Source organism: Solanum verrucosum, unplaced genomic scaffold, assembly GCF_900185275.1.
Source record: "Solanum verrucosum unplaced genomic scaffold, falcon-dt-bn FXZP01000306.1, whole genome shotgun sequence".
NCBI classification, from domain to species: domain Eukaryota; kingdom Viridiplantae; phylum Streptophyta; class Magnoliopsida; order Solanales; family Solanaceae; genus Solanum; species Solanum verrucosum.
The window spans coordinates 88,195-111,651 of NW_026020398.1; the positions used below are offsets into that span (position 1 = coordinate 88,195).

General features: G+C 33.1%; 3 protein-coding genes across 3 annotated transcripts in view; 1 reads left to right on the forward strand and 2 right to left on the reverse strand.

The window, feature by feature from the left end:
* Positions 1–2,509: 2,509 nt before the first annotated feature.
* On the forward strand, positions 2,510–3,894 carry LOC125839638 (1-aminocyclopropane-1-carboxylate oxidase homolog). Its single transcript, XM_049518633.1, is given in 5 exon segments — positions 2,510–2,910; positions 2,912–2,962; positions 2,964–3,023; positions 3,251–3,579; positions 3,650–3,894. Coding segments are annotated over 5 exon segments (1,086 nt in total).
* A 7,366-nt stretch (positions 3,895–11,260) lies between these two features.
* The window catches only part of LOC125839405 (beta-D-glucosyl crocetin beta-1,6-glucosyltransferase-like), a 30,322-nt gene continuing 18,125 nt past the window's right edge, over positions 11,261–23,457 (reverse strand). The window contains exon 3 of the mRNA XM_049518389.1: positions 11,261–11,436. Within this exon, the coding sequence (XP_049374346.1) occupies positions 11,261–11,436 (176 nt within the window). The remainder of the gene's footprint in view (positions 11,437–23,457) is intronic.
* Positions 11,502–12,622, reverse strand: LOC125839650 (flavanone 7-O-glucoside 2''-O-beta-L-rhamnosyltransferase-like). Its single transcript, XM_049518645.1, has 2 exons — positions 11,655–12,622; positions 11,502–11,616 (listed from the first exon to the last, which is right to left on the reverse strand). Exons 1-2 carry the CDS (start codon positions 12,620–12,622, stop codon positions 11,502–11,504), a joined length of 1,083 nt encoding a protein of 360 aa, XP_049374602.1.

The following is a 23,457-nucleotide window of genomic DNA, read 5'->3' on the forward strand; positions in this document are numbered from 1 at the left end:
TTTATCGGTTTGGTTGTTTTCGGTTTTGGTTTGGTTTGGTTCGGTTATTCGGTTATTAACCATACATAAAAATAAAAGAAACAATTCAGTCAAAACGTGAAAAAAGTGACAACAATCCATTCAAACGAAAAAATAGTTAAAATGACTGGCATTACAGAACTTTGGATTATTGAATTTACTGAATAAAACTTCAAAATTCACTATTTTGGCATAGAAGGTACAATGACATTTTCAGTCCCACAATGAATTTCCATAGACAACCATATACATGAAACCAATAAGAAAAATGTTCTCACCTTGGACATTTTTTCTTTCACAAGTAAATTATAAATAAATTTTGATGAAACATATATAAAATCTTTAAAATTGTTTATGAATATAATATATTATGTATGTATAATAATAAAATTTATGTATATAACTTGTTGGTTCGATTCGGTTATTTCTTCGATTTTTTTTAACAAAACCATAACCAAACCAATGACTATCAGTTCTTAACAATCTAAAACCAAACCAAACCAAAACCCAAATTAAATCGGTTTTGTTTGGTTTTTCGGTTTGGATCGGTTTTTATCCAAACCATGAACACCCCTACAGTTACATATATGGTAAGAGGTCTTAGAAAATTAATTATTAAGGAATTCTAAAATGAATGGCAAGAGAAAAATGTATGGTGAGAGATATTAGGAGAATTAATAATTAAGGAATTATAAAGTATATGGTAAGATATAATAGGAAATTTTTTTAATTAAAAGTCCTAAAATATATGGCAAGAGATATTAGAAAAATTAATTATTAAGAAATCTAAAATATATAGTAAGTGGAAAATGTATGATGAGAGATATTAGGAGAATTAATAATTAAGGAATCCTGTAAAACATATGGTAAGAGATATATTAGGAAAATTAATAATTAAAAGTCCTAAAATATATGTTACACTTTGTTTGGATCATTGTTCCCCATTGTATTGTATTGTATCGTTATCATACCTACAATGTTTGTTTTGATTGTTACTTAAAATGTATTGTATTGTATTGTTAAATTTCGTTGTTATGTAGCAATGAAACCCTCATTTTATGGAACAACCGATTTGGTGTGTTCCCATTGTTACTTAATTTCTTTTTTCAATTATATCCTTACATAATATTTCATATTACTATTTTACCCTTTACCCTATATTATTTAATTCTAGTCAAATCTCATACCCTAGAATAATTAAGGATATTTTAGTAAATTTATAAATTAAAATACAGTACGATACAGTCAAACCAAAAAATAAAAATATTATAAAACAACAACAAACAATATAGTCTAGCCAAACATTGTATCTACCATACAGTACAATACAATACATTACATTATGAAACAATGGGTAACAATGATCCAAACAGAGTGTTAAAGAGCAAAATATATTTTAAAATTTAAGGAATCCTAAATATGGTTAAAAGAAAATGTATTGTGAAAGATATTAAGAGAATTAATATTAAAAAAAGTCCTAAAATACATGGTAACAGCAAAATAGATGGTAAGACATATTAGGAAAATTAATAATTAAGAGTCCTAAAATATATGTTAAGAGAAATTTTTTTTTTTAAAATTAAGGAGTCCTAAAATATATGGTAAGAGATATTAGAAAAATTAATTATTAAGAAATCCTAAAATATATGGTAAAAGAAAAATGTATGGGGAGAAATATAAGGAAAATTAATAATTAAGAGTCCAAATATATGTTAAGAACAAATATATTTAAAAAATTAACTAGTGTTATAATATATGGCAAGAGAAAAAAAATATATGATAAGAGTTGCAAGGTTTTATCCCATCAACATAATTATAAATAGTTCTGAATTACTTCAAATGTGAAATTTCATGTTGACTGCTTGACGAGGTAATTTCATTTTCTCTCAAATTTTGACCACTTAAAATTTTTCTTTGTATACCTAAAAAATTATTTTCTTTGTGTAATTAAATTTTTTTTCCTAAATTATAAAAGGCAATCACTTCTATAGAAAATGTTACTATTTCATGATTTAGTGGTACATCTATTGTGTTGTTAACCTCTTGGTAGATAACTTTCAGTTTTATTTCATAATCTTTCATGTTATTAATTTGTTACAAGTATTTGCGTTATATTATTGTTCTTATATATAATGTAATTCTTTTTCATTTATCTTATCATTTGTTTTTTGGTTGTTATGGCTAAATGTCCATTACAACAATATGAAAAATTCAAAAAATGACTAGTATAGATTATGTTTGGAATAATTTGAATCTCTCCATCCTTAATCAAACTTCTCGCGATCGAGATTTTGAAAAGAGAACAAAAATTTAACCGCGTCTCTCTTAGATTTCAAAAGTGAATGTGAAACGTTAGCTACTTTGTCTCTTTCTTGTTCACGTTTCTTTTATTTTCTATAATAATAAATAAATATGTCATACTCATTTTGATAAATCATTCCTATTTTACAAATTATAGTTGTAAAAATTAATCATTCATAGTGCAGAAAAGATGGGAAGCTCTAGAGTTGAGGAAAGTTATGACAGAATGAGTGAATTTAAAGCGTTAGATGATACTAAGGCTGGTGTCAAAGGTCTGGTTGATTCTGGAATCACTAAAGTACCTCAAATATTCATTCTACCCCAAAAAAACAGGGCGAAAACATGTGAAACACACTTTGTTTTTCCAGTGATAGATCTTCAAGGCATCGATGAGGATCCGATTAAGCATAAAGAGATTGTGGACAAAGTTCGAGATGCATCAGAGAAATGGGGTTTTTTCCAAGTGATTAATCATGGAATTCCAAAATCCGTCCTGGACAAAACGTTGCAAGGAACACGACAGTTTTTCGAGCAAGATACTGAGGTTAAGAAACAGTATTACACTCGAGATACGGAGAGAAAGGTGTTTTATTAGCAATCTTGATTTGTATAAACCTTCTGTTCCAGCTGCAAGTTGGAGAGACAATTTTCTGTTTTGTGGCACCGAATCCTCCCAGTCCACAAGAATTTCCAACTCCATGCGGGTAAATATTTTCATTTCTTAATCCGAATAAAATTAAACGTATTGTGTCATGTGATTTATTTATGCTTAATGTGAATTTTGGAGTATACTGTTAGGAAGGAGATTCTTAGTAGCTCAGTTGGTTGACTATGTAAAGACAGAGACAGGTCCATGAGAGCCAATTAAGCATGCTCTGTTATTACTCTGTTTTGCTCTGTTATTATAAAAGTATGTCCTGTTTCAATGCAGGGAAGTACTGATGGACTACTCCAAGGATGTGACGAAATTGGGATTCACGTTACTTGAATTATTGTCTGAAGGTCTCGGTCTCAATCGCAGTTATCTCAAAGATCATATGGATTGTTGTCATCTTAGTTATTCATGCAATTACTATTCACCATGTCCTCAGCCAGAACTTACCATGGGCACCATTCAACATACCGATATTGGTTTTGTAACGGTCCTTGTACAAGATGATATCGGAGGACTCCAAGTTCTTCACCAGAATCAATGGGTTGATGTTCCTCCTACACCTGGCTCTCTAGTGGTGAATATTGGAGATTTTCTGCAGGTTAGTAGTCGATATTATATACAGAATTAATCGCGGAAGCCATTTGAAAATCGTATACATTTGCTTATTTTTTGCAGCTGTTGTCAAATACATAAGTGTTGAGCACAGAGCAATTTCAAACAAAGTTGGATCAAGATTGTCAGTTGCAAGCTTCTTCGGTGAAAGTCCATGGCAATCTTCCAAGCTTTATGGACCGATTACTGAACTGTTATCAGAAGAAAATCCTCCAAAATATCGCTCAACCACAGTGAAAGACCACACTAGTTACCTCCATAATAGAGGCGTAGATGGAACTTCTGCATTGTCGCGATACAAGATCTAATCATAATAATAATAATGTATCTATTATTACTATGTCCTTTTGTGCTAGCTATTTGTTGTGTTTATTATATACTTTTGAATTTGAAGCGTCGTTTTTGTATTAGTGAGACAATTTTTAACCAAAGGAGACTCCTATGGTAGCTATTCAAAAGTCGAAATATATGTTGCTTTAGCAACAACCAAAAAAATTGTCTCAATATGTAACTATACCTTACGTTTAATGTTTTTCTTAATGTGTGTGAAATCATAAGCTCAAAGCGACACTTATTTTGAGATGAAGAAAGTATATTTTACAATGCTCTATACTCTCCTTCTCCGGTATGTAACTATGTGTTAATTGGTGTTTTTTGACAATCTACGTTCACTAAAGAGATAACTACGATCAAGACAAACAAGACATATTTGTAAAAAAACAGAGCAACAACAGAGTAGGGGTGGGAATAAATATACCGAAAAACCGAACCGAACCGAATTATTTCGGTTCTTCGGTGTTGGTTCTTCGGGTTTCGGTTTGGTGTCGGTTATTTTTTTTCGGTTCTTCGGTTCGGAGTTCGGTGTAAGGGTCCCAAAACTACGGTGCACCGAAGAACTGAAGTTTTATTAAATAAATTTAAAAATATTTAAATTATATTTTTTAATAATGCTTATATATTTTGACTCAAAATATTTACCTGGCCCATTTCAATTTTTAAATTTTGGAGCCTAAACAAAACAGTAAAGGGCACACTTTATCATTTACACTTCAAACAACCTAAACAAAACTATTTTGATGTTATTACTTTTTATTATTAGACTGTTAGTTGTTACTTTGAAGTTTGAAATGTGAAGCGAACAACAATTGTTACTTTATCATATTCCCTCTTTATTTTTATTCACACCGAAAAATCGATTTAAAACACTGAACTAAACCAAACCGAACCGAACCGATCTAGTTTGGTTTGAAATATGGTGCACACTTTTCTAAAACCGAATATCGAAGAACCAAATCAAAATTTGATTAAACTGAACGCCCACCCCTACAACAGAGTATGCTTAATTTGCTCTCATGGACCAGATCTTTTCAATTTCAGATAGTCAACCAACTGAGCACACTTTCCTTCTCTTTTAAATGTGAAAACATTTGCTCTTGGGAATACTTAGTTCTCATATATCATTTTAAGGAAAATAAACTCGACTCTACTCTTTCTCAACTCAAGTGCTCAAGTCTTAAAACAAGTTTAGAAAAAGTTGTAAAAGACTTCTCAAAATAGGGGTCATGCCGAATGATGGACGTGAACGACTCAATTCAAGGTTTTCAATAATCATATAAAGAACTCGATACTCGGAACTCAACAACTCAGAACTCAAGAACTTCAATGATACTACTAATTTCAAGAATGCTCAACTCATAAAGTTCATGCGGAATTATGGGCATGAACAACTCAACTCATCTCAAGATTTCTCGACTCATATGGTTCATGCGGAATTATGGGCATGAACTACTCAACTTAAAGACTTCATGGATAACATGTAATAGTTCCATGATTAGGAATATAATCTCAAAAGAGTTAGGAACTCAATACTCAAGACTTAGAACTTGAATATACTACTCTTCTCAAAGGTACTCAATTTACGAAGTTCATGCGGAATTTATGGGCATGAACGACTCGACTCGAGGGTCTACATAACAATATGAAACTCATGTATCCGACTCTTCTCATTCTTATACTTACTTTCTCAAAACTTAGCTCAAATCGATAGTTGATCTCAAAGGATTCACAATTGAACTCAAAGACGTTCTTGAACTCTACTCTTAACTCTCTCTTGAATGTGAATTATGAATTTAAGAGTTATGGTTCATGATATGAAGGGTCTAGATAATAGTGTAGACTCATGAATACATTCTCTTCACTCTCATGATCACTTACTTGAGTCTTGAAACAAGTTATTAGAAATTGTAGAACACTCCTCAAAACGACTAAAAGGGACTTTCTCAAAATATTCGAAAGAACTTTCAAGACTTGACTCTTAACTCTATCTTGAATTTGAATTATGACTTCAAGGTTATGATTCATGTTATGAACGATTTCTAGGTGTTTAGAAGTAGTTTAGAATCAAAAGGGAGTGAAGGTACACTTTAAAAGAACTCAAACGGAGGAACCGATTGCAAACTGGAAGGGGCAGGCGACCCTGGCGCACTGAGTGGCGCGGGGAGCCATCCCCTAAACTACAGAACATAATTTGAGGCGCACTGGCTGGGGCGACGCGCCAGGCCCCAACCCAGAAAATCCAAAGAATTTCTTTGCTAATTTTCTCACCCTAACTCGCCTAGAATCGAACGATTTCTTCTCCAATCACTTTGATTCGATTACTTAGAATAATTACACTCTAATCTACTCAATACAACCCTCAAAACACTCACTTTCATCTCAAGAAATCATCAAAACCCCAGCACAATAAGATTTAGGATGAACTTCAAGAACACTTCTCAAGAACTCATCAAGAACTCTAATCTTTCAACTTCAAGAATGAAATTTCGCTGAAAATAACATGATTGGAGTGTCGGTGAACAAACCCAACACTATGAAAGGTTACATACCTTTTATGGATTAAACCCATGATGAAAATCCGTAACAAAACTCAAGAACCTCGAAGAACGCCTTGACCCTTTCCTCTTTTTTTTTTTTTTCTCTTCTTGAACTCTCAACTAAAACCCTAGGCGTATATTAGGATTATAAAATTGAACCTGTTAGGATTAGAACCTTAAAACCTTACTAAAAACGAATTAAATCTGATTTGGTAAGGAAAAGACCAAAATACCCCTTACTATTTTCGGGTAACTTTCTTTAACTGGATAGCCTGACTTCAAAAGGGCATATCTTACTCATCCGACCTTGAAACTTAACAAACTCGGTGGCGTTGCAAAGATAATTCAAAGACCTTTCATTTTACATCTTATGGCACGCCTAAATCATCTTATACTGAGAGTTATGGTCGTTTGAAGTTGACCTAAAACATATAAGAGCTTAGGAATGACTTCAATGAATTCTCTCTAGTTCTTCTTGTAACTCAAGGTGCTACATCTAGTAACCTTAACACTTAGGAAAAATTTAAATTCCTTGGTAAAAACTTACTCACTACGAAGGATGATTCGAGTTTTAGCTCAAAAAATTTCCAGGGTGTTACACATACCCTTCCTAAGGATAACTTGCACTAGTATCATGGTATACTTGCATAGTAGCATGACTTGGTTAGGCCAAATCATTTAATGGTAGTTATGATGAAGCAATAGTGCTCTTCCTTGAATAATTTGGACTTGCATGATACTATGCTTTTCATGGTAGCCTGGTCTAGCCTATAGGGTGTTATTCTTTGGTTGCCTAGAAGTGATGAATAGTAATCATTTTTGTATGATGGCCTAAAGTGGTACTTAGTATGGGTGGTATTATGGGGTCTTATCCATGCATTGCAAAAGTATGACTTGAAGTTAATTATGGAGTGTTTCTCTTATATGTTGTATGCTTAGCTTGGATTAGTAAAGTAGTACTCTTCCATGGATAATGATTTAGCTTGGATTGGTAAGATGATATGACTTCCATGAATAGTAGAAATAGCTAAGGATTGACTAGTCCTCAATCAAAGTAGCATAGTTATGATGAAACAAGGTTACTTCAAGGAAGTATCGTAAGTATGTTTTAAGATGAGATTTACTTGTTATGATGATAGATTAGCTTGGATTGTTGCTATAGTTGCCTTCTTTGATATGTTTGACTAAAGGTAAAGGTTCTCTTGTCTATGAGAATTAAGCTAAGGATGAGACCAAAGATGGTAAGTAAGATTATGATGGCCTAAAAGTGATACTTAGTATGGGTGAGATTATAGGGTCTTATCCATGCATTGCACAAGTATGACTTGAGGTTACTTGATAAATAGTTCTCTTATGTTATGAAGATCTAAGTAATGGCTATGCTTATGAATATGATGTATCTATTATATTTATAGATTATGCCTTATGTTGACTAATGCTTATATTATGTCTATATTGGAGATTATGCTTATGATCATGTTGTTATGCTCTTATGATGTTATGCTAGCTATTATATTTAGTACAATTTGTACTAACCATACTCTTGCCTACATTCTTATCAAATGTAGGGTCTGGTGATCTTGAGTTCCATCCATGTGGCTAGGTTTCTAATAGAACAAGGAGTTGAAGACTTGGTGAGTCCTCATAGCATCGAGTATGTGATCACATTTCCTTTATGTCTTTTTTTTATGTTTTAGAATTTTGTATGGGCTGCGTCCCAAATCAATTCAAGTTGTTTTAGATGATTTGAGACAAAGTGTTATAGACTTCCACTTGCTTTTATAAAAGACTTCGATTGTATGGGAAAATGTTTTTAATTTTCGTAATTTTCTATTATATTATGTTATGATATGCTATGTGGCTTACATTGAGTCCTTCGGGGTTCTATGTGCCATGTTACATCTAGGGTGTACCCTGGGTCGTGACAAACTTGGTAATCACAACATGAGGTTTAGAATGGTTCTAGGATGTCTCAAACTATGTCTAGTAGAGTCTTGTTCATAAGTGTTAAGCGCGCCACATTTATGAATGAGAAACTATTATATGATTAGGAAATCTTACTTCTTTACTCTCTAACCCGTGGCATAGAGTTTAACTCTATTAGGTCTTTCTCCTAACCCGTGCCCTATGGTTTTTAGGATATGACTACTACAAGGGCTAATGCTGGGAGGAACGAGGAAGGCAATGATGAGTAAGAAGGCAATATACAAGATCTTCCTCAAGCTCCAATTGATCCTTCGGCTATGTCGAATGCGGAGATTAGGTCGGTCTTTCAAATGTTGGCTCAAGCCATGATTGCACAAGTGAATAGAAAGGTGGTAGCTCCGGTGAACCCAATAGTGGGAATGACTGCTTCAAGAGTGAGGGATTTTATGAGGATGAACCCTCTGAAGTTTTATGGCTCCAAAGTGGAATAGGATCCTAAAGGGTTTATATATGAGGTTTATAGGGTACTTGCTATCATATGGGTGACTTCGGTAGAAAAAGCGGAGCTAGCCGCTTACCAATTGAAGGATGTTGCTCAAATATGGTATGAACAATAGAAAGATGGGAGGCCGGTAGGAGCGGGTCCAATAGAGTGGGAAATGTTCAAACTAGCATTTCTTTATAGGTTCTTTCCCCGAGAGTTGAGGGAAGCTAAGGTGGAAGAGTTAATTAACCTTAGCCAAGGTAGCATGAGTGTTAAAGAGTATGCCCTAAAGTTCACTCAATTGTCCAAGTATGCTCCAACTATGGTGACAGATTTAAGGGATATAATGAGTTGGTTTTTGATGGGCGTGTTATATAAGGTAGAAAAAGAATTTTGTACGGCAATGCTCCATCATGATGTGGATATCTCACGTCTTATGGTGTACGCCCAACAAATTGAGAAGTCAAAACTCAAGAAAAAGAATAGGGAGGTGAAAAGAGTTAGGACCGGTGATGAGAACTTCTCCAATGCTAGATCCGATGGACAAGGAATACATAAGTTTAAACAAAGGTATTTCGATCAAGATTCTCCTAATACCCCTAGGTTTAACCAAGAGAAGGGTGGTGGGTTTCCATTACCTAAGCCTACTTGCACCAAGTGTGGAAGGAATCACCATGGTAGGTGCCTAGCCGGAATGGATGGTTGTTATGGTTGTGGAAAAAGTGGGCACAAAATGAGAGATTGCCCGATGCTTAAGGCTAAGGGAAGAGAGGATAAGAAAGTTACTTCTAGTGGTTCGGATGGGAACGTTCCAAAGAAGAATAGGTTTTATGCTCTCCAAGCTAGAGGTGAACAAAAGTGTCCTTCGGATGTTGATACTGGTATGTGCCTTATGCTTTACTAGATTCCGTTATTGTTTAATCTTTTGTGACTTTATATGTTAGACATTGATGTTGTCTTGAGTATAAGTGGGCTACATTATTGTTATATGTTGTTGATAGTAGAACCCTACTTGGCCATTTTGAGCTTTGGATATGTTGGTGAAGACTTGAGGAATAGGGTGTTTAGATAATGCCTAGATATGATAATTGAGTAGATTCCTATGAAGGGTAGTTGTATAGTTCACCATGGTTTGGAGTCATATTGTGTGATGAATGTGAAAGCTTAGTGATAACTTAATCCGACCTTAATTGAATTGAAAAATATGATGCTTTGAAAGTCCGTTTAGGCTTGCTCCCAAGAGGGAGATGATGCACTTAGTTAGCAAGGTCGTTGAATGTTCTTAATGTTCATGGTTTGGCTATATGTGAAGTCATGTGAGTTTTAGATGTTTCCATGATCTTCTTATGTGATGCATGTTCATAAAAACTAGTGTTTTGAAAGAAAATGAGTTTATATGATTTATTTCCTCATGTTGTAGTGCATTGAGTATAAGTTACCTATAGACTTCATGAGGTGACTTGATGAGCATGCCTTAGTTCAGAGTTGAGAGATTCCTCTAAAAATAGATGTTTTTGAGAGTAAATTGCATATGAGCTCCATGAGAGTGTGTTGAGCACATTTTAGTTGGGAGATGGTAGTTCCTCCTTAAACATGAGTAGATGTTGAATTTCATGCATTTTTGGGTTGTTAGATGTAGTTCTTTCTTCCTTGTATTGCATTGAGTATGTTTAGCTTGGATTTGATGTTTTCCTCATTGGTTGTGTGCATTTAGATGTGTTGCATGCATGATGGGTTGCTAGTCTAGAGTCATAACCTTAAGAAGTGCCTAGAACATCATTCGAGGATGAATGTTCCCAAGGGGGAGATATTGTAACACCCCGGAAACTAGTAGGCTATACAAGAGCTTGACGTGACGATTAGAGTCGTGAATAACTCCCCATACTTAAAATGAAGGGAGTTAGAACGTCAAAGTACAACCCCTCAAGGACCAACCAAGGGCCCTTGAGAAGGACCTTAGCAAAACTGCCCAAAACAATGACCTACGTGGGGACCTACACCCCGTTGGTCCACCCACACCCCGTGGGTGAGGGTTCGTGGGCCAAGGGCTCAAAAACAAAGCTCCAGTAAACCCACCCACTGTTCACCAGCACACCACGTGGGTCCATCCACGGACCGTGGTCGTGGGGTCGTGGGCAGTCACCTATAGGCAGTTTCAAGGGATTAGTTAGGGGCACTTTGGGGTTTTCAAGTTTTAAGTAGGATTAAGTGGTGTCGTTTTAACCTTACTTAGACCAACTATATAAGACAATATGGTCTTGAGAAACCTATCTCTAGATTACATCATTCAATACAATTTGTATATTAAATTCTCTTATTTCAATCTTTATTAATATCTAAATACTTATGGTGTCCAAATTCAATCCAATTCATCATTATCACTCTTATAAATCAACATAATAGCTTCAACAACTTTTTAACCTCTTCATCAGTAGCTTTCTCCCCTTTCAATTTTATCTTCTCACTCAATTGCATTGCCTTCAAATTCACTTGTATCCTAGTCTTCTCCTCTACGACCTTCCTTATTCCTTTTGCCACCTCTTCTTTCATTATTTTCCCATTTTCACCTCTCAAAATCTCCACCCCTATTCCAAGTTCCTCCACTAATCTTGAATTCAATGGTTGATCGTGATTAATAGGCATGGCTATTATTGGTATGCCAAAACTCATGCTTTCTAAAATCGAGTTCCATCCACAATGAGTTATAAAACCTCCAATGCTTGAATGGTTGAAAATTAGACTTTGTGGTGCCCATCCTTCAATAACCATCCCTTTTCCCTTTGTACTTTCAAGAAAACCTTGTGGAACCATTTCTTCCATTGTTGTGTTCACCCCTTTTGGAAATTTGATTGTCCAAATAAAATTAACTTTGCTTAGCTCAAGCCCTTTTGCTATTGCTTCAATTTCTTGCTTTGACAAGAAGCTTTCACTTCCAAATGATACATAAACACATGATAATTTTTCCTTCTTATCTAGCCATGATTGAATTGTCCCCCAATCCTCCTCCTCACCTATGGTCGCCTCGCGAATTAATGGTCCAATTGGTATCAACTCCTTCTTTCCTATGGTAGAAACATAATCTATATACTTTCCCTCAATCTCCCTACAAGTGTTCAACAAAATAATGTTGTGAGATTGTTCAAAAGATTTAAGGATCATGTATGCAAAAGCTTTCTCATCACGTGGTTTTATCTGTTGTATGCCTAATTTCTTGATCTCATAGTCATGAAGGTATATGGAAGAAAAAGGAAATGATGTAAGGTTTGAAGTCCCATGAAGAAATTGGTGGTAAAGGTAGGCAAGACCTGAAGTTGAAGAAACATAAAACATAATAGCATGAATATTGCATGATGAAGCCATAGTTGCTACCCATGGTTGGAACCCATCATATATAATCAGGTTAGGTTTTAGGGTTTCAATTATGCTTGGAAATTTGGAAGAAGCCATTTGGAAGGCTTGAATAAGAGTGGAGTTAAGATGGGGAGGGAGGTCTTTAGTTGTATGGTAGTGAGGAGGTAACTCATGCAAATAAGGCAAGTGAAATTCAACAAGTTGTATGGAGAGATTATAATTAGTTGAGTTTTTATCTAGGGTTTCCTTGATAGATTTGAGAATAATTGATGTACATAGAAAATATATGTGAAAATTCATTTTTGATAATTTCTTGGCTAGTGCCAAAAAGGGATTTACATGGCCAAAACCTAACCATGGAAATGTTAGGATACTAGGACTATTTTCCTTAATTCTCTCCATGGATGGAATAATTATGGAAAAATTTATAAAGCATATATCATAGTTTTATAGGTTAGAAAAAATTTAGCTATATGGAAAATATTTTTAAAAAATTCTATTAATTATACTAGTTATAATAGGCATGACAAGTGTACTCTTCAAATAAAGTTCAAATTTTCTGTATGTATTGTAGTTGCGTGACGGCTAATGATTTACTATTATATAGAACATAATCATATATATATATATATATATATATATATATATATATATATATATATGCAAATCTAGGATTTGGAGGTCGTGGGTGCCATAACGTTCAAGTAAGATAAAAGGATCGATTGCTTTAATTTTAGGTTACAATTCGGGTTATTGATTTTATTTTATTTTATAAACAAATCGATCAAATATGCTTGTTAGTAATATTTTCTTTTAGATATTCTGAGATTAGAGATAACTAAACAATTCAATTTTTATTTCCTATTTGGAATTAGATGTCTTATTCACTGGAACTTTGAGAAAAAAAAGATTTTTCACATTAAAATTTGAGCTTGTATAAACCATCTAATAATATTAACATAATATATTCATATTCCATTGACTTTATGTATTGTTGGAGATATATAGTAAGGAACGAATAAAAATTGTAGTTTCAGCCTAGTCATCTTTCTTAGCAAGAACGTCGGTGAAGATCGATAGAATCTTTAAATTAAAAAAAAAAAACTCTAATAATAATATTTATCATTTTTAAAACTTATATTTTTTAAAAACTACTATTTAAATATATTCTTAATAATATTTATTTTACGTTCATAATTCAGTACTCATTAATTGATAAAAAATAAACATGTAACACACATATCAAGAGATTAATAATTAGCAAGAGAAGGTAAAAAAAACTAAAAATTAATTATGAAAAGAAGTCAATTTGAATTAATAAAGAATAGTAAATAAATAAGAATGAATGGAGAAAAAAAAATTAAGCCCTTTACACACTAATGAAAAAGACAAAAAAGAAAAGAAAAGAAAAAAAGGAGCAAGCAAAAAATTAGGTGTTGGCAACGAGATTCGAACCCGCATTGGCTGTGTGCAAGGGCAAATTTAAGTGTAAAAAAATAGGTCACCGGAACCCGTGGTCATCCGACAAAACTCGATATATAATTTGTATAATTCTTAAAATATAGTAAATAGTCAAATAATGGAACACATGATAACAAATTAGTGGATGGTTCACTGGTTCGAGTGTTGGTTTTTGATTGTGAGGTTGAGGGTTTGATTTCTAGAGAAGACTTCTTTTTAAAAATTAATTAAAAAGCACCATTGTTTGTTATTTTTTTGAAAAATTTCATCTTCCTTCTGTAAAGTGTACTTTTTAAATTTCTTAAGATGCAAAATTGCATATATATAATTTTTTCTTTGAATTTTTTTTTTTCCGCAAATTGTATTTAATAGTTATCTGATGAAAAACCTATAATCTATTATTGCTAAAATAAATGAGGCCCTCAAATTTGAGAGCCTAAAATGGTTGTCTTTTTCATAAAGGGGCTGCCGGTTCTGAAAATGGTGCATCCGTCTTTTTAAAATTCTGAATTCGCCTCTGGCTGTGTGGCACACCATCTCCTTCGCCAATTGAGTTGTTCCGCATTTCAGTTACTAGGTGGCAAACGTAATATATATTGAATTATTAAACATATATACATATATATACAACGTTTTTTCCAAGACCACTGGGTGCCGCGGCACCCCCACCTATCCACTTAGATCCGCCCCTATATATATATATATATTATATATATATAAGCCAACAACAAAAAGGACTAACACTGTAGTACTTAATTGTACAATATGTTATGTGAGTTGTACTATTTATATCTTAACCACATTTACCTTTATTTTACCTTATCAATATTTAGGAATCAATTCTTATAGTGTTAGGAGAACCATATTTATAGAAAAGGGATTTAACTATCATCTTTATTTCCCTCAAATTATTTCTTGAATGAGCGTCAATTGTCACATGTCTAATATTGATATCAATGACTTAGGTTCAATTAATTGAGGGCTATAACAATAATTTATGTAGAGTGGAAAATAGGTAATTAATTGAGGGCTATAATAATAATCCATGATGGCTATTTTCCAAAGAAATTTGGCTACAATTGCAATTCAAAATTAGGCAAAAAAAAAAGAGCAAACAAACTAACAATTCAAGTCACCCAAAACCAGCTAATTCATGTGTGCTACAGAGGCAAGCATATGGATTGTGCTTCTTCACATTGTTTGGTTTGAAGCATTAAAAATAGTATGTATTGCATTAAAAACAATTATTTACAAAGATATCCTTCACTTTTATGGTGGAGAAGATGTAAAAGAAAGTTTTAAGGTGCAATTGAGTCTTTTATCATGTTAATGCATGCATTAAAACCATTGCATTGCTAATACCTAGAAATCCACGGTATTAGCAATGCACACCTTAATACATAATAGAGTGTATAACTAATGCAAGCAGTAGTTATACATAGGTTGAAAAATAGTACCAAACAAGGTACTAGTAATACACAAGGCTAATACATGCATTATTTTTCCTAATAACTCTAGGGATGGCAATTTCAGCCCATATTAATGAAATGACTCTATTTTATCCATATTTAATGACTTGGATCGCTCATATTTTAATTGGATAAATATGGGCTTCAAGCTATTTTAAGAGCTCCTACAAATATGGTCAAAATGGATAAAATATGGGTATCCATATAGACCCATAATTGATCACTCACTTCTCCTTCCACTCAAAATTCTAAATTGTGCTAAAAAATAAAAATTCTAATATTAATTTTTAATTTTCAAAAATATTAATTTATTATTCAAAAAAATTAGAGGGTGGGAGGGGCTTTGAAAACAAAAAAAAAATAGGGGTAGGTTGGGTGGAGGGTAGAGGTGGGGGCGCCCGGGGGGAGGGGAGTGGCGGAGGGTAAATATTTTTTTTAAGAAAAAACATAACTTTTTTGAAAAACAAAAAAATTAGGGTAGATTGGGTGGAAGGTGGGGGGGGGGGGGTGCCCGGGTGTGGAGGGTAGGGGTTGCCAATTTCTTTTTTTTTTTAAAAAGAGTTTTTCTAAATTATTAGTTTTTGGGGGGATGGGGTGGGGGATAGGGTTGGCAAAAAAAAAAATATTTTAAAAAAATATTAAAATTTTTATTTTTCGAAAAAAAAGTTTTTTATTTAAATTTTTTTGGGAGTGGGGGGAGGTGGGGGGAGGTGGTGGGGGTGGGGTGGAAGTGGTAGGGTGGGATGGTAGGGGTTAAGGTATTAATAACTTAGCTTTGATTTAATATTTTTTGGCTTTAAGAGATTAAAGTGGGTTACAATCATTTTACCCAAATCCATATTTACCCATAATTTATATTTACCCATAATTTATATGGTGGATTGTGATTCAATCCATTTTAACTCAATCTATCCAAATTCGATCCAAACCACCCATTTGCCACCCCTAATACACTCTATCAAACGACCCCCTAAGTGTATTAAAATGTGTGATAAATGTATTATTTATCAATAAATCTTGTATTATATGTGTTTTATAAATTGTTGTCACGACCCAACCTACCAGGCCATGCGGGCACCTACTCTAACACCTAAGTAGGAGAACCCTCGATTTCCAAAACAGTTTTTAAACATGCGAAAGATTTAAGAAAGCTGAAGAACAATAATATTCATAAGATTTTCATAAAATAAGGGTTTTGACAACAATTTGAGTTAAGACTTGTAAAGTAATTAACACTCCAGGGATCTAGTCTAAACATGTACAAGAGCTACTAAGAGTACAAGGTATAACAAATCATAAATGACGCAACTCCCACCATGCGGAAGGAAAAGTAGAAGTTGTTGGAGATTGCCTTCGTCTTCACCTACGAAACATCATTGATCCTGCAACCAAACTATGCCAAAAAGGGATAGCAAGAGTAGTATCAGTACAACCACATGTACTTGGTAGGCATCATCGGTCAACCCAATACCCACCACATAATATAAGAAATCAACTAGCAAGAACATGCTATAAGACTGTTCGCTCCTCCACCTTTATATTTTCCTACCCTTACCATTCCGGATATTAATATCATACTAGCATACTTGACTCTAACCCTTTACTCACTTCATTCTTACTCATAGCTTAACCGTCTATCTCTTATGAGAGATTATGGATATGACCACTACCAACCGATCAACACTCACGATATGCCCTTAGTTCATTCCCGACACCACTCAACTTGTAACCCTATAGTACTTCTATCAAGACTTGTTAACCGTTTCAATGCTACCTCCTTCCGGGGTGAAAACCTAACTATTAACACTACAACATGACACCATCCCATCCTCAATGACAATACACATGACCATTTTTCTAAACCAACAACAACACCCAGGGGTGGAGCCACCTTGTCCAAGGATGTCCAATTGGACACCCTTCATCGAAAAATTATATGATATATACACGTAAAGTTTTGACTTATATTGGCATATATGGTATAATGGACACCCTGAAATAACAAAGTGACCCGCAGTGGAGATGGCAAGAGCTGTCACAAGCCCACTCGTTGTCCCAGTTCGATTCCCTACATAAGTATTTTCGTTATTCTATAATTATTTTGCCTTCTTGAAGTTTGTAAGTAAATCAACATGCGTAAGTTTAACATAAATGTTCAGTAGCTTGGTGGTAAATAGTGTCATGCTTGTCTTAAGTGACCCAAGTTCAAATAACACCTCCAAAAAAAGGATTTTTTTTTAATTAAAATTGAATTATTTCCTTAAATTTTAATACATTTTCCTTGTGGAATAAGATTTCCTTATATTTTAATACCTTTTTCTTAAATTTTAATACATTTTTCTTTTGGAATAAGGTTTTCATTGAAAAAAAATCCTTAAATTTTAATACATTTTCCTTATATTTTAATACTTTTTTCTTTGTGGAATAAGATTTTCTTAAATTTTAATACATTTTCCTTTTGGAATAATGTTTTCTTTCTCTACAAATAGGAGACCCATTTACCCAAATTATATCATAATATTATTAAAAATAGAATCTCTATAAATCATCGGGTTTTTTTTAAAATACTATTCAAAGTTTGGACCCCCTTCATACGATTCCTGGTTACGCCACTGACAACACCGAGACCCTTGGTCCTCACTTATCATATCACAATTCGATTAAGGGCTCTACCATTCACAGTTCATTTATTAAGAGATATACCCAATTACCTTACAACACCGCGAACTTACACATAAGAACATAATTAACAGTCAAGTTATCTTTTCAGGAAACATGCCCAATTCCACATTATCTGTTGACACCGAATTTTAACCCTCCCCGATAGAAATTAATTTTCGTGCTTCTAAGATCCCAAACGATTTGGAATAATTAGTTTATAAATTTCAAATATAATTCAAGATCTTAAAGTGATTTAGTCACCTTAATAAATAACTATTGAATATTTGAAAATCATTCAAAAAAAAGATTTTACACTTTTTAAGTTAATATTTTATTAATTTAATTTAGTTTAAATTATGTTTTATATTTTAAATTAATTCATTTTATAATTAAATTAATTACTTTATTTTGGTTAAAATTTAGAAGCTCGTTAATTAATTAATATTAATTTATCTCATTTGATTGCTAGCAGAATTCACCGATTAATTTCAATTCGACTAAGTTTTTAACCTCAATTGGTCATAATTTTAATTCTTTGTAATTGCAATTATAGTCATTTCTTATCTTAGCCTCCAATTCTTTAAAACCCAAAAATTGAGCCATGTATTCATACCAAAATACAAATTAGTAGCCCTTTTTTTTTCAATCAAGTTCCCAGGCCCAATTCTTTTCTCCAAATCTCAGCACAACAACAAAATATACCCGACCCGACTCGACCATTTTCCTTCTCAAAAGAAACCGAGGTGCTCAACGTCAAACATCAGCTCCAAACGTTCACAGAAACGACAACAATAACGGATACCCAAGCAATTTACGGCGTGAACACGACGTCTTCAACAATTTCAAGCAGCATCAATTCAACTTCACGATTCCGTCAAAATACACGGAAATCAAGCAGCGACGGAAATCACGGCAAAAAGTAGATCACTTTGTCGTCTTCTCAAATTACCTCAACAAAAAGGTTTATTTCGAAGTGTAAGCTTTATTTTCTTTCTCCAAGTTGCATATGCCCTGTTTCCAGCTTTTCTCTGCAAGTTTGCCTTGTATTGTTCACAGGGGCGGCTGGTAAGGCTTAAAAAAAAATCCTTCGCCTTAGGCCCCCAATTTTAGGGGCCCCATTTTTTTGTTAATTAGGTAGGATTAAACTAAAAAAAATTAATTAGAATTAAGACAACAAATGCAAACGACATTAATGAAGTGATAGATATGACAATTACTTTTTACCTTTTCAATAAAAAGTTGTGTACCTTTTTTTAATGTACAAGTTATCTTTTTTTTTTACCTTATACTTTTCTAATTTTATTTTTATATATTCTATCCTCCCCTCTTCCTCTCTTCTATTTCTTGTCACTTTCTCTTTTCTAATCTTACATCTCTCTTATTCAAAGCTATGATTTCGGCTAAGAAAATTGCATTAGAGATGAATATAGAACCTGAATTTCGTAAGAAACGTGTAATTTATAGAAAAAAACATTTTGATGAGAATGTTGATAATGAAATCACAAGATCTCTTGAAGAATTATTTAGAGTTGATAACTTCTTATACATAGTAAACCAAGCCATATTTTCACTTCAAAATAGATTTGAACAATTTGAAGTGTATGAAAGTATTTTTGGTTTTCTCTTTAGTGGGAAAAAATTGAGATCATTAGATGATGAGAATTTAAAAAAATATTGTCTTAACCTTGAATGTTCTTAAAACATAATACTCACTTCGATATTGACGGTTTAGACTTATTTTCTGAATTAAAAGTATTAAGGAAAATAAAAAAAGTAGAAGACAATACTCTCATTGAGATACTCAATCAAATAAAAAAACTTGATTCTTTTCCAAATGCTTACATTGCTTATAGAATAGTGTTAACAATTCCTGTAACAGTCGCCTCAGCAGAAAGAAGTTTTTTAAAATTAAAAATAATAAAATCTTATTTAAGATCAACGTCTCAAGAAAGATTAAGTGGTTTGGCTATATTATCGATTGAAAAAGAATTATTAAAAGAGATTGACTACATAAAAATTGTTAACAACTTTGCATCTCAAAAACCTAGAAAAATAGACTTAAAATAAAAACATTTATAATTTTTTAAGGCCTCTAGTTTGTTTTTGGCTTTAGGCCACCAACGGGTTTGAGCCGCCCCTGATTGTTCATCTTTTTGTCTCTTAACATGTTGTATTTTGGAATTTCGTATGCCATGTCGTTGCTTGGGGGTTAGTTTGTCGATCATTGCCTTCGTGTGCTTTATTTCTTCCGGCCGGAAACCTGTTTAAATGGGAAATAATTTACCTTTGGGGCTGTAATTTTGGCCATTATAAGTATGCCTTTGCTGTTTGCTTAAGATAAAAGGATCCCGTGGCCAATTAGCTGATTTTCTTTTTTGGAAGATTAAACTTAGTAATAGCTCTGGTTTTGTTTCCCATACTCATAGTAGCTTTATTTGGCTGCATCTCTTGTTTGAATGTTTTCTTCGAAAACTTAGTGTTATTTGCTATTTACATGTGCTAACTTTGTCCATTTTTCTCTATTTCATATGTGATATCCTAATGAGTCTAATGGACTCCCATTTCTTGCATATTCCTCTTTAAAAGCCGTGAAGGAGAACTATTAATGAACTATTAGCACTATTGGTTAGACATTAGGACAGGTACAGAGGGCAAGAATTGGGCCAAAAACCCAAAGAATGAAATTTAGTTATTAGGATAGGTACTAAATATTTGGCCAAAAGCCCAAAACGAAATTAGGCCCAAGTACTAGCCTAGGCGGAGAGAAAATCAGACTTGGGCCCAAATCTCTTTCCTTTTACTGTCGTATTCCTTAGTTGTTTACTTCTTATTATTTGCTACTAATCTTAAAGTTTTCAAAATTAAATTCCCCAAAAGAATAACCGTTATGTGTTAACTACTCCCTTTGTCCCAATTTATGTGACACATTTCGCTTTTCGAGAGTCAAACAGTTTAAGTTTGACCGAGAATTGCTCATGGAATCTTCAATTTTTTAAAAATGAAATTTATATATTTGTAAACTACATAAAAAGTATTGTAAGTCTCAATAATTGATAATTCAAAATAATTAAAAGATATATGAAAAAAATACAGTCAAAGATAGACTTGTTTGAAGCTTGAAATTCGAAATGTGTCACATAAATTGGGACAGAGGGAGTATTTAAAATTAAACAAATATCTAATTTTTCTTGACTTTTAAATAATTACTTAGTAAGTATCCTTATAATATTTTCCCTTTCCCCTACAAAATGATTTTAAGTTTTAAACGGTTTATTTCCGCAACTTAATCAAGCATGCTTATCTTTTTACCCAAATAGTTAATTATCGAATAACTGCGTGTTCGCGGGCATTTCAAGTGCTTTCAAACCCTTTTCGAAATGTTAATGTGAACTCCGAATCCCCTTTAAATATTTTCATTAGATTTACTGTTTTAATCTTTTGAAAAAATAGTTTTCTTAATTTTTACTTAAAAAATTAAGTGACGACTCTAAAATCTCATTTTTTTTAAAAATAAATAAATAAAACATTATCAATATTACACATATTTGACAAGTCAATGGTCCTCTCATGGAACCCAAGCCCAAATTGTTAGTGTGCCAGATCGTGACACCCGATCCAATATGTATGTCGATACGTGACATTCGATCCAATATGTATGTCGATATGTGACATCCGATCCCAGTTAATTAATGTGTTGGAACGTAACACCCGATCCATTCAACAAGCCACAATCACAATGCACATTCTCAAAATCATACAATGAAGTGTTGGTTTATGGCATACAATCACCCGTTCATACTAATTCGCATTTAATGTGATCAACAGTGCAACATTCGCATACAAATATGCATCACAATGAATCAAACACTAACATACATCACACAAACATGACATCAAGCATTCACCTACCCTAGTTCATGGGGTAGTACTTCTACCTACGGTATACGTCTGATACAACCCTAGGAATATATGTTTAATCATCTCCTTTTAGTGCACAAAAGCCTACGCATGAATTCTACCGTCCATTACGTACCAATATACTATGCAGTGAATTACGGATTTATACTACTCAATTAATAAAATACAGCGTACCTGGGTGCCAAGTAGTTGCATGGGATTATAGCTCCATACGCTTGAAATCTCTTTCTCCTTCCTTCCCAAGCCTAGAGCAGCCTTAAGAGGGTTTCTGGGGTAATCCTCCCCTCTTTTAGGTGTTTTTGGAAAAATGAGAAAATCAGACTTCGCGTTATTTACATTCTGTCTCGCCCATCCTGCTATGGCGGCAACTTATCTCGCTAGAGCGTCGTTGCCCTAGCGACATCAGGCCCGCTCTGGCGGGCTGGGAGACCAAAATTTCCTCGACATTTTTCATTTCCTAATTAATGACGGTTCGGGTCGTTACAATTGTTCTCTGTAATATGTTTAAATTTGTATTATAAATGTATTAAAAGTGATCAAGTGAAAAGAAAATATTATTGCTATAAATGGTAAATATTTTCTTAATATAGTATATTTATGTAAGTTCCCCATTTAAAAATGTGTTAATTTGTTCGGTTGAAATTTGTAATGATCTCTGATTCTCTGTTATGCCATCCTCTCCAGGTGGATGACTTTCTAACAAATAACACACAATGCTTACGTCGGGGATCAAATACAAATGGAGAAAACAATTTGAAATACAAATAATGGAGAAAACAAATTGAAAAAGGTAGAGTGGTATTTAACTGTTCCATCAAAGTCACTTCCTTTTTATAGGTTTAGACTAAAACTTTACTCTTGAATCCTATTTTATTTTACTTTTTCTGAACGGTACAAATGTACCGCTGAAGAAGCACCAACATCCATATGAAAAAAAAAATCTACTTGAAAAAATGAAAGCTAGATTATTGTTCACAGTTGCAAGATTAAGAAAAACTTAACTAAAAATTGTGTGACATTACAATTTTCGTCTGATGGTAGAGATTTTTTTTTGGTTAATTTACAAAATTACAATTGTTGATGATTCTTTCCCATGTAGTGATTTTTTTATGAAATCAATGTGTTATATCAATTGTTAAAACATTTAGGTGTAGTTACTTTGGTTGTCAGACAAATCTAACTATGCACCAACTATATCTTTTTGATGGTACTATGCATTATTAACTTGATGCTAATACAATCTGTAATGACGAAAAATTTAAGGTAAGATATATCTTTTGGTCCATTTTTTTTTAATAATAAATATTGCATATTTGATTACATTACAAATCAAATTGTTGAGCTTAGACCCCGTGCATCGCACGAGCATTGCTTTCTAGTAATAGCTAATAAGAGGTTGTTAGTGATAATTAATTCAAACCATAGCTATATTAACTAATTAACTAATATATGTTACTTATCCGCATAATTTTCCCTATTTTTTAGGTTTAAATTAATTGAAAATTAGTGAAGTGATAATGTGACATATTCCTATAATCTGATAGTAGTAAATGTCACATGGTGATAATGTGACACGTCCCTATCAAAGAAATAGGCCAATTTAGTAATAACAATATTGTTCACGTAATTAAGCTTTGTGGAAGTGAGAGAGTCCAATTTGATAAGAAAAGTGTCAGAAAACGTAATATTTTAAAAGTCTAAATCGTTTAAACATAAAGGCAAATTTAT

Coding starts and splice junctions, on each gene's coding strand:
- LOC125839650 (XM_049518645.1), bottom strand. CDS start 12,622: ATGGAGAGAATTAAGGAAAATAGTCCTAGTATCCTAACATTTCCATGG. Junction 11,617..11,654: donor CCACAAGGTTTTCTTGAAAG/TACAAAGGGAAA, acceptor AAGGATGGGCAC/CACAAAGTCTAATTTTCAAC.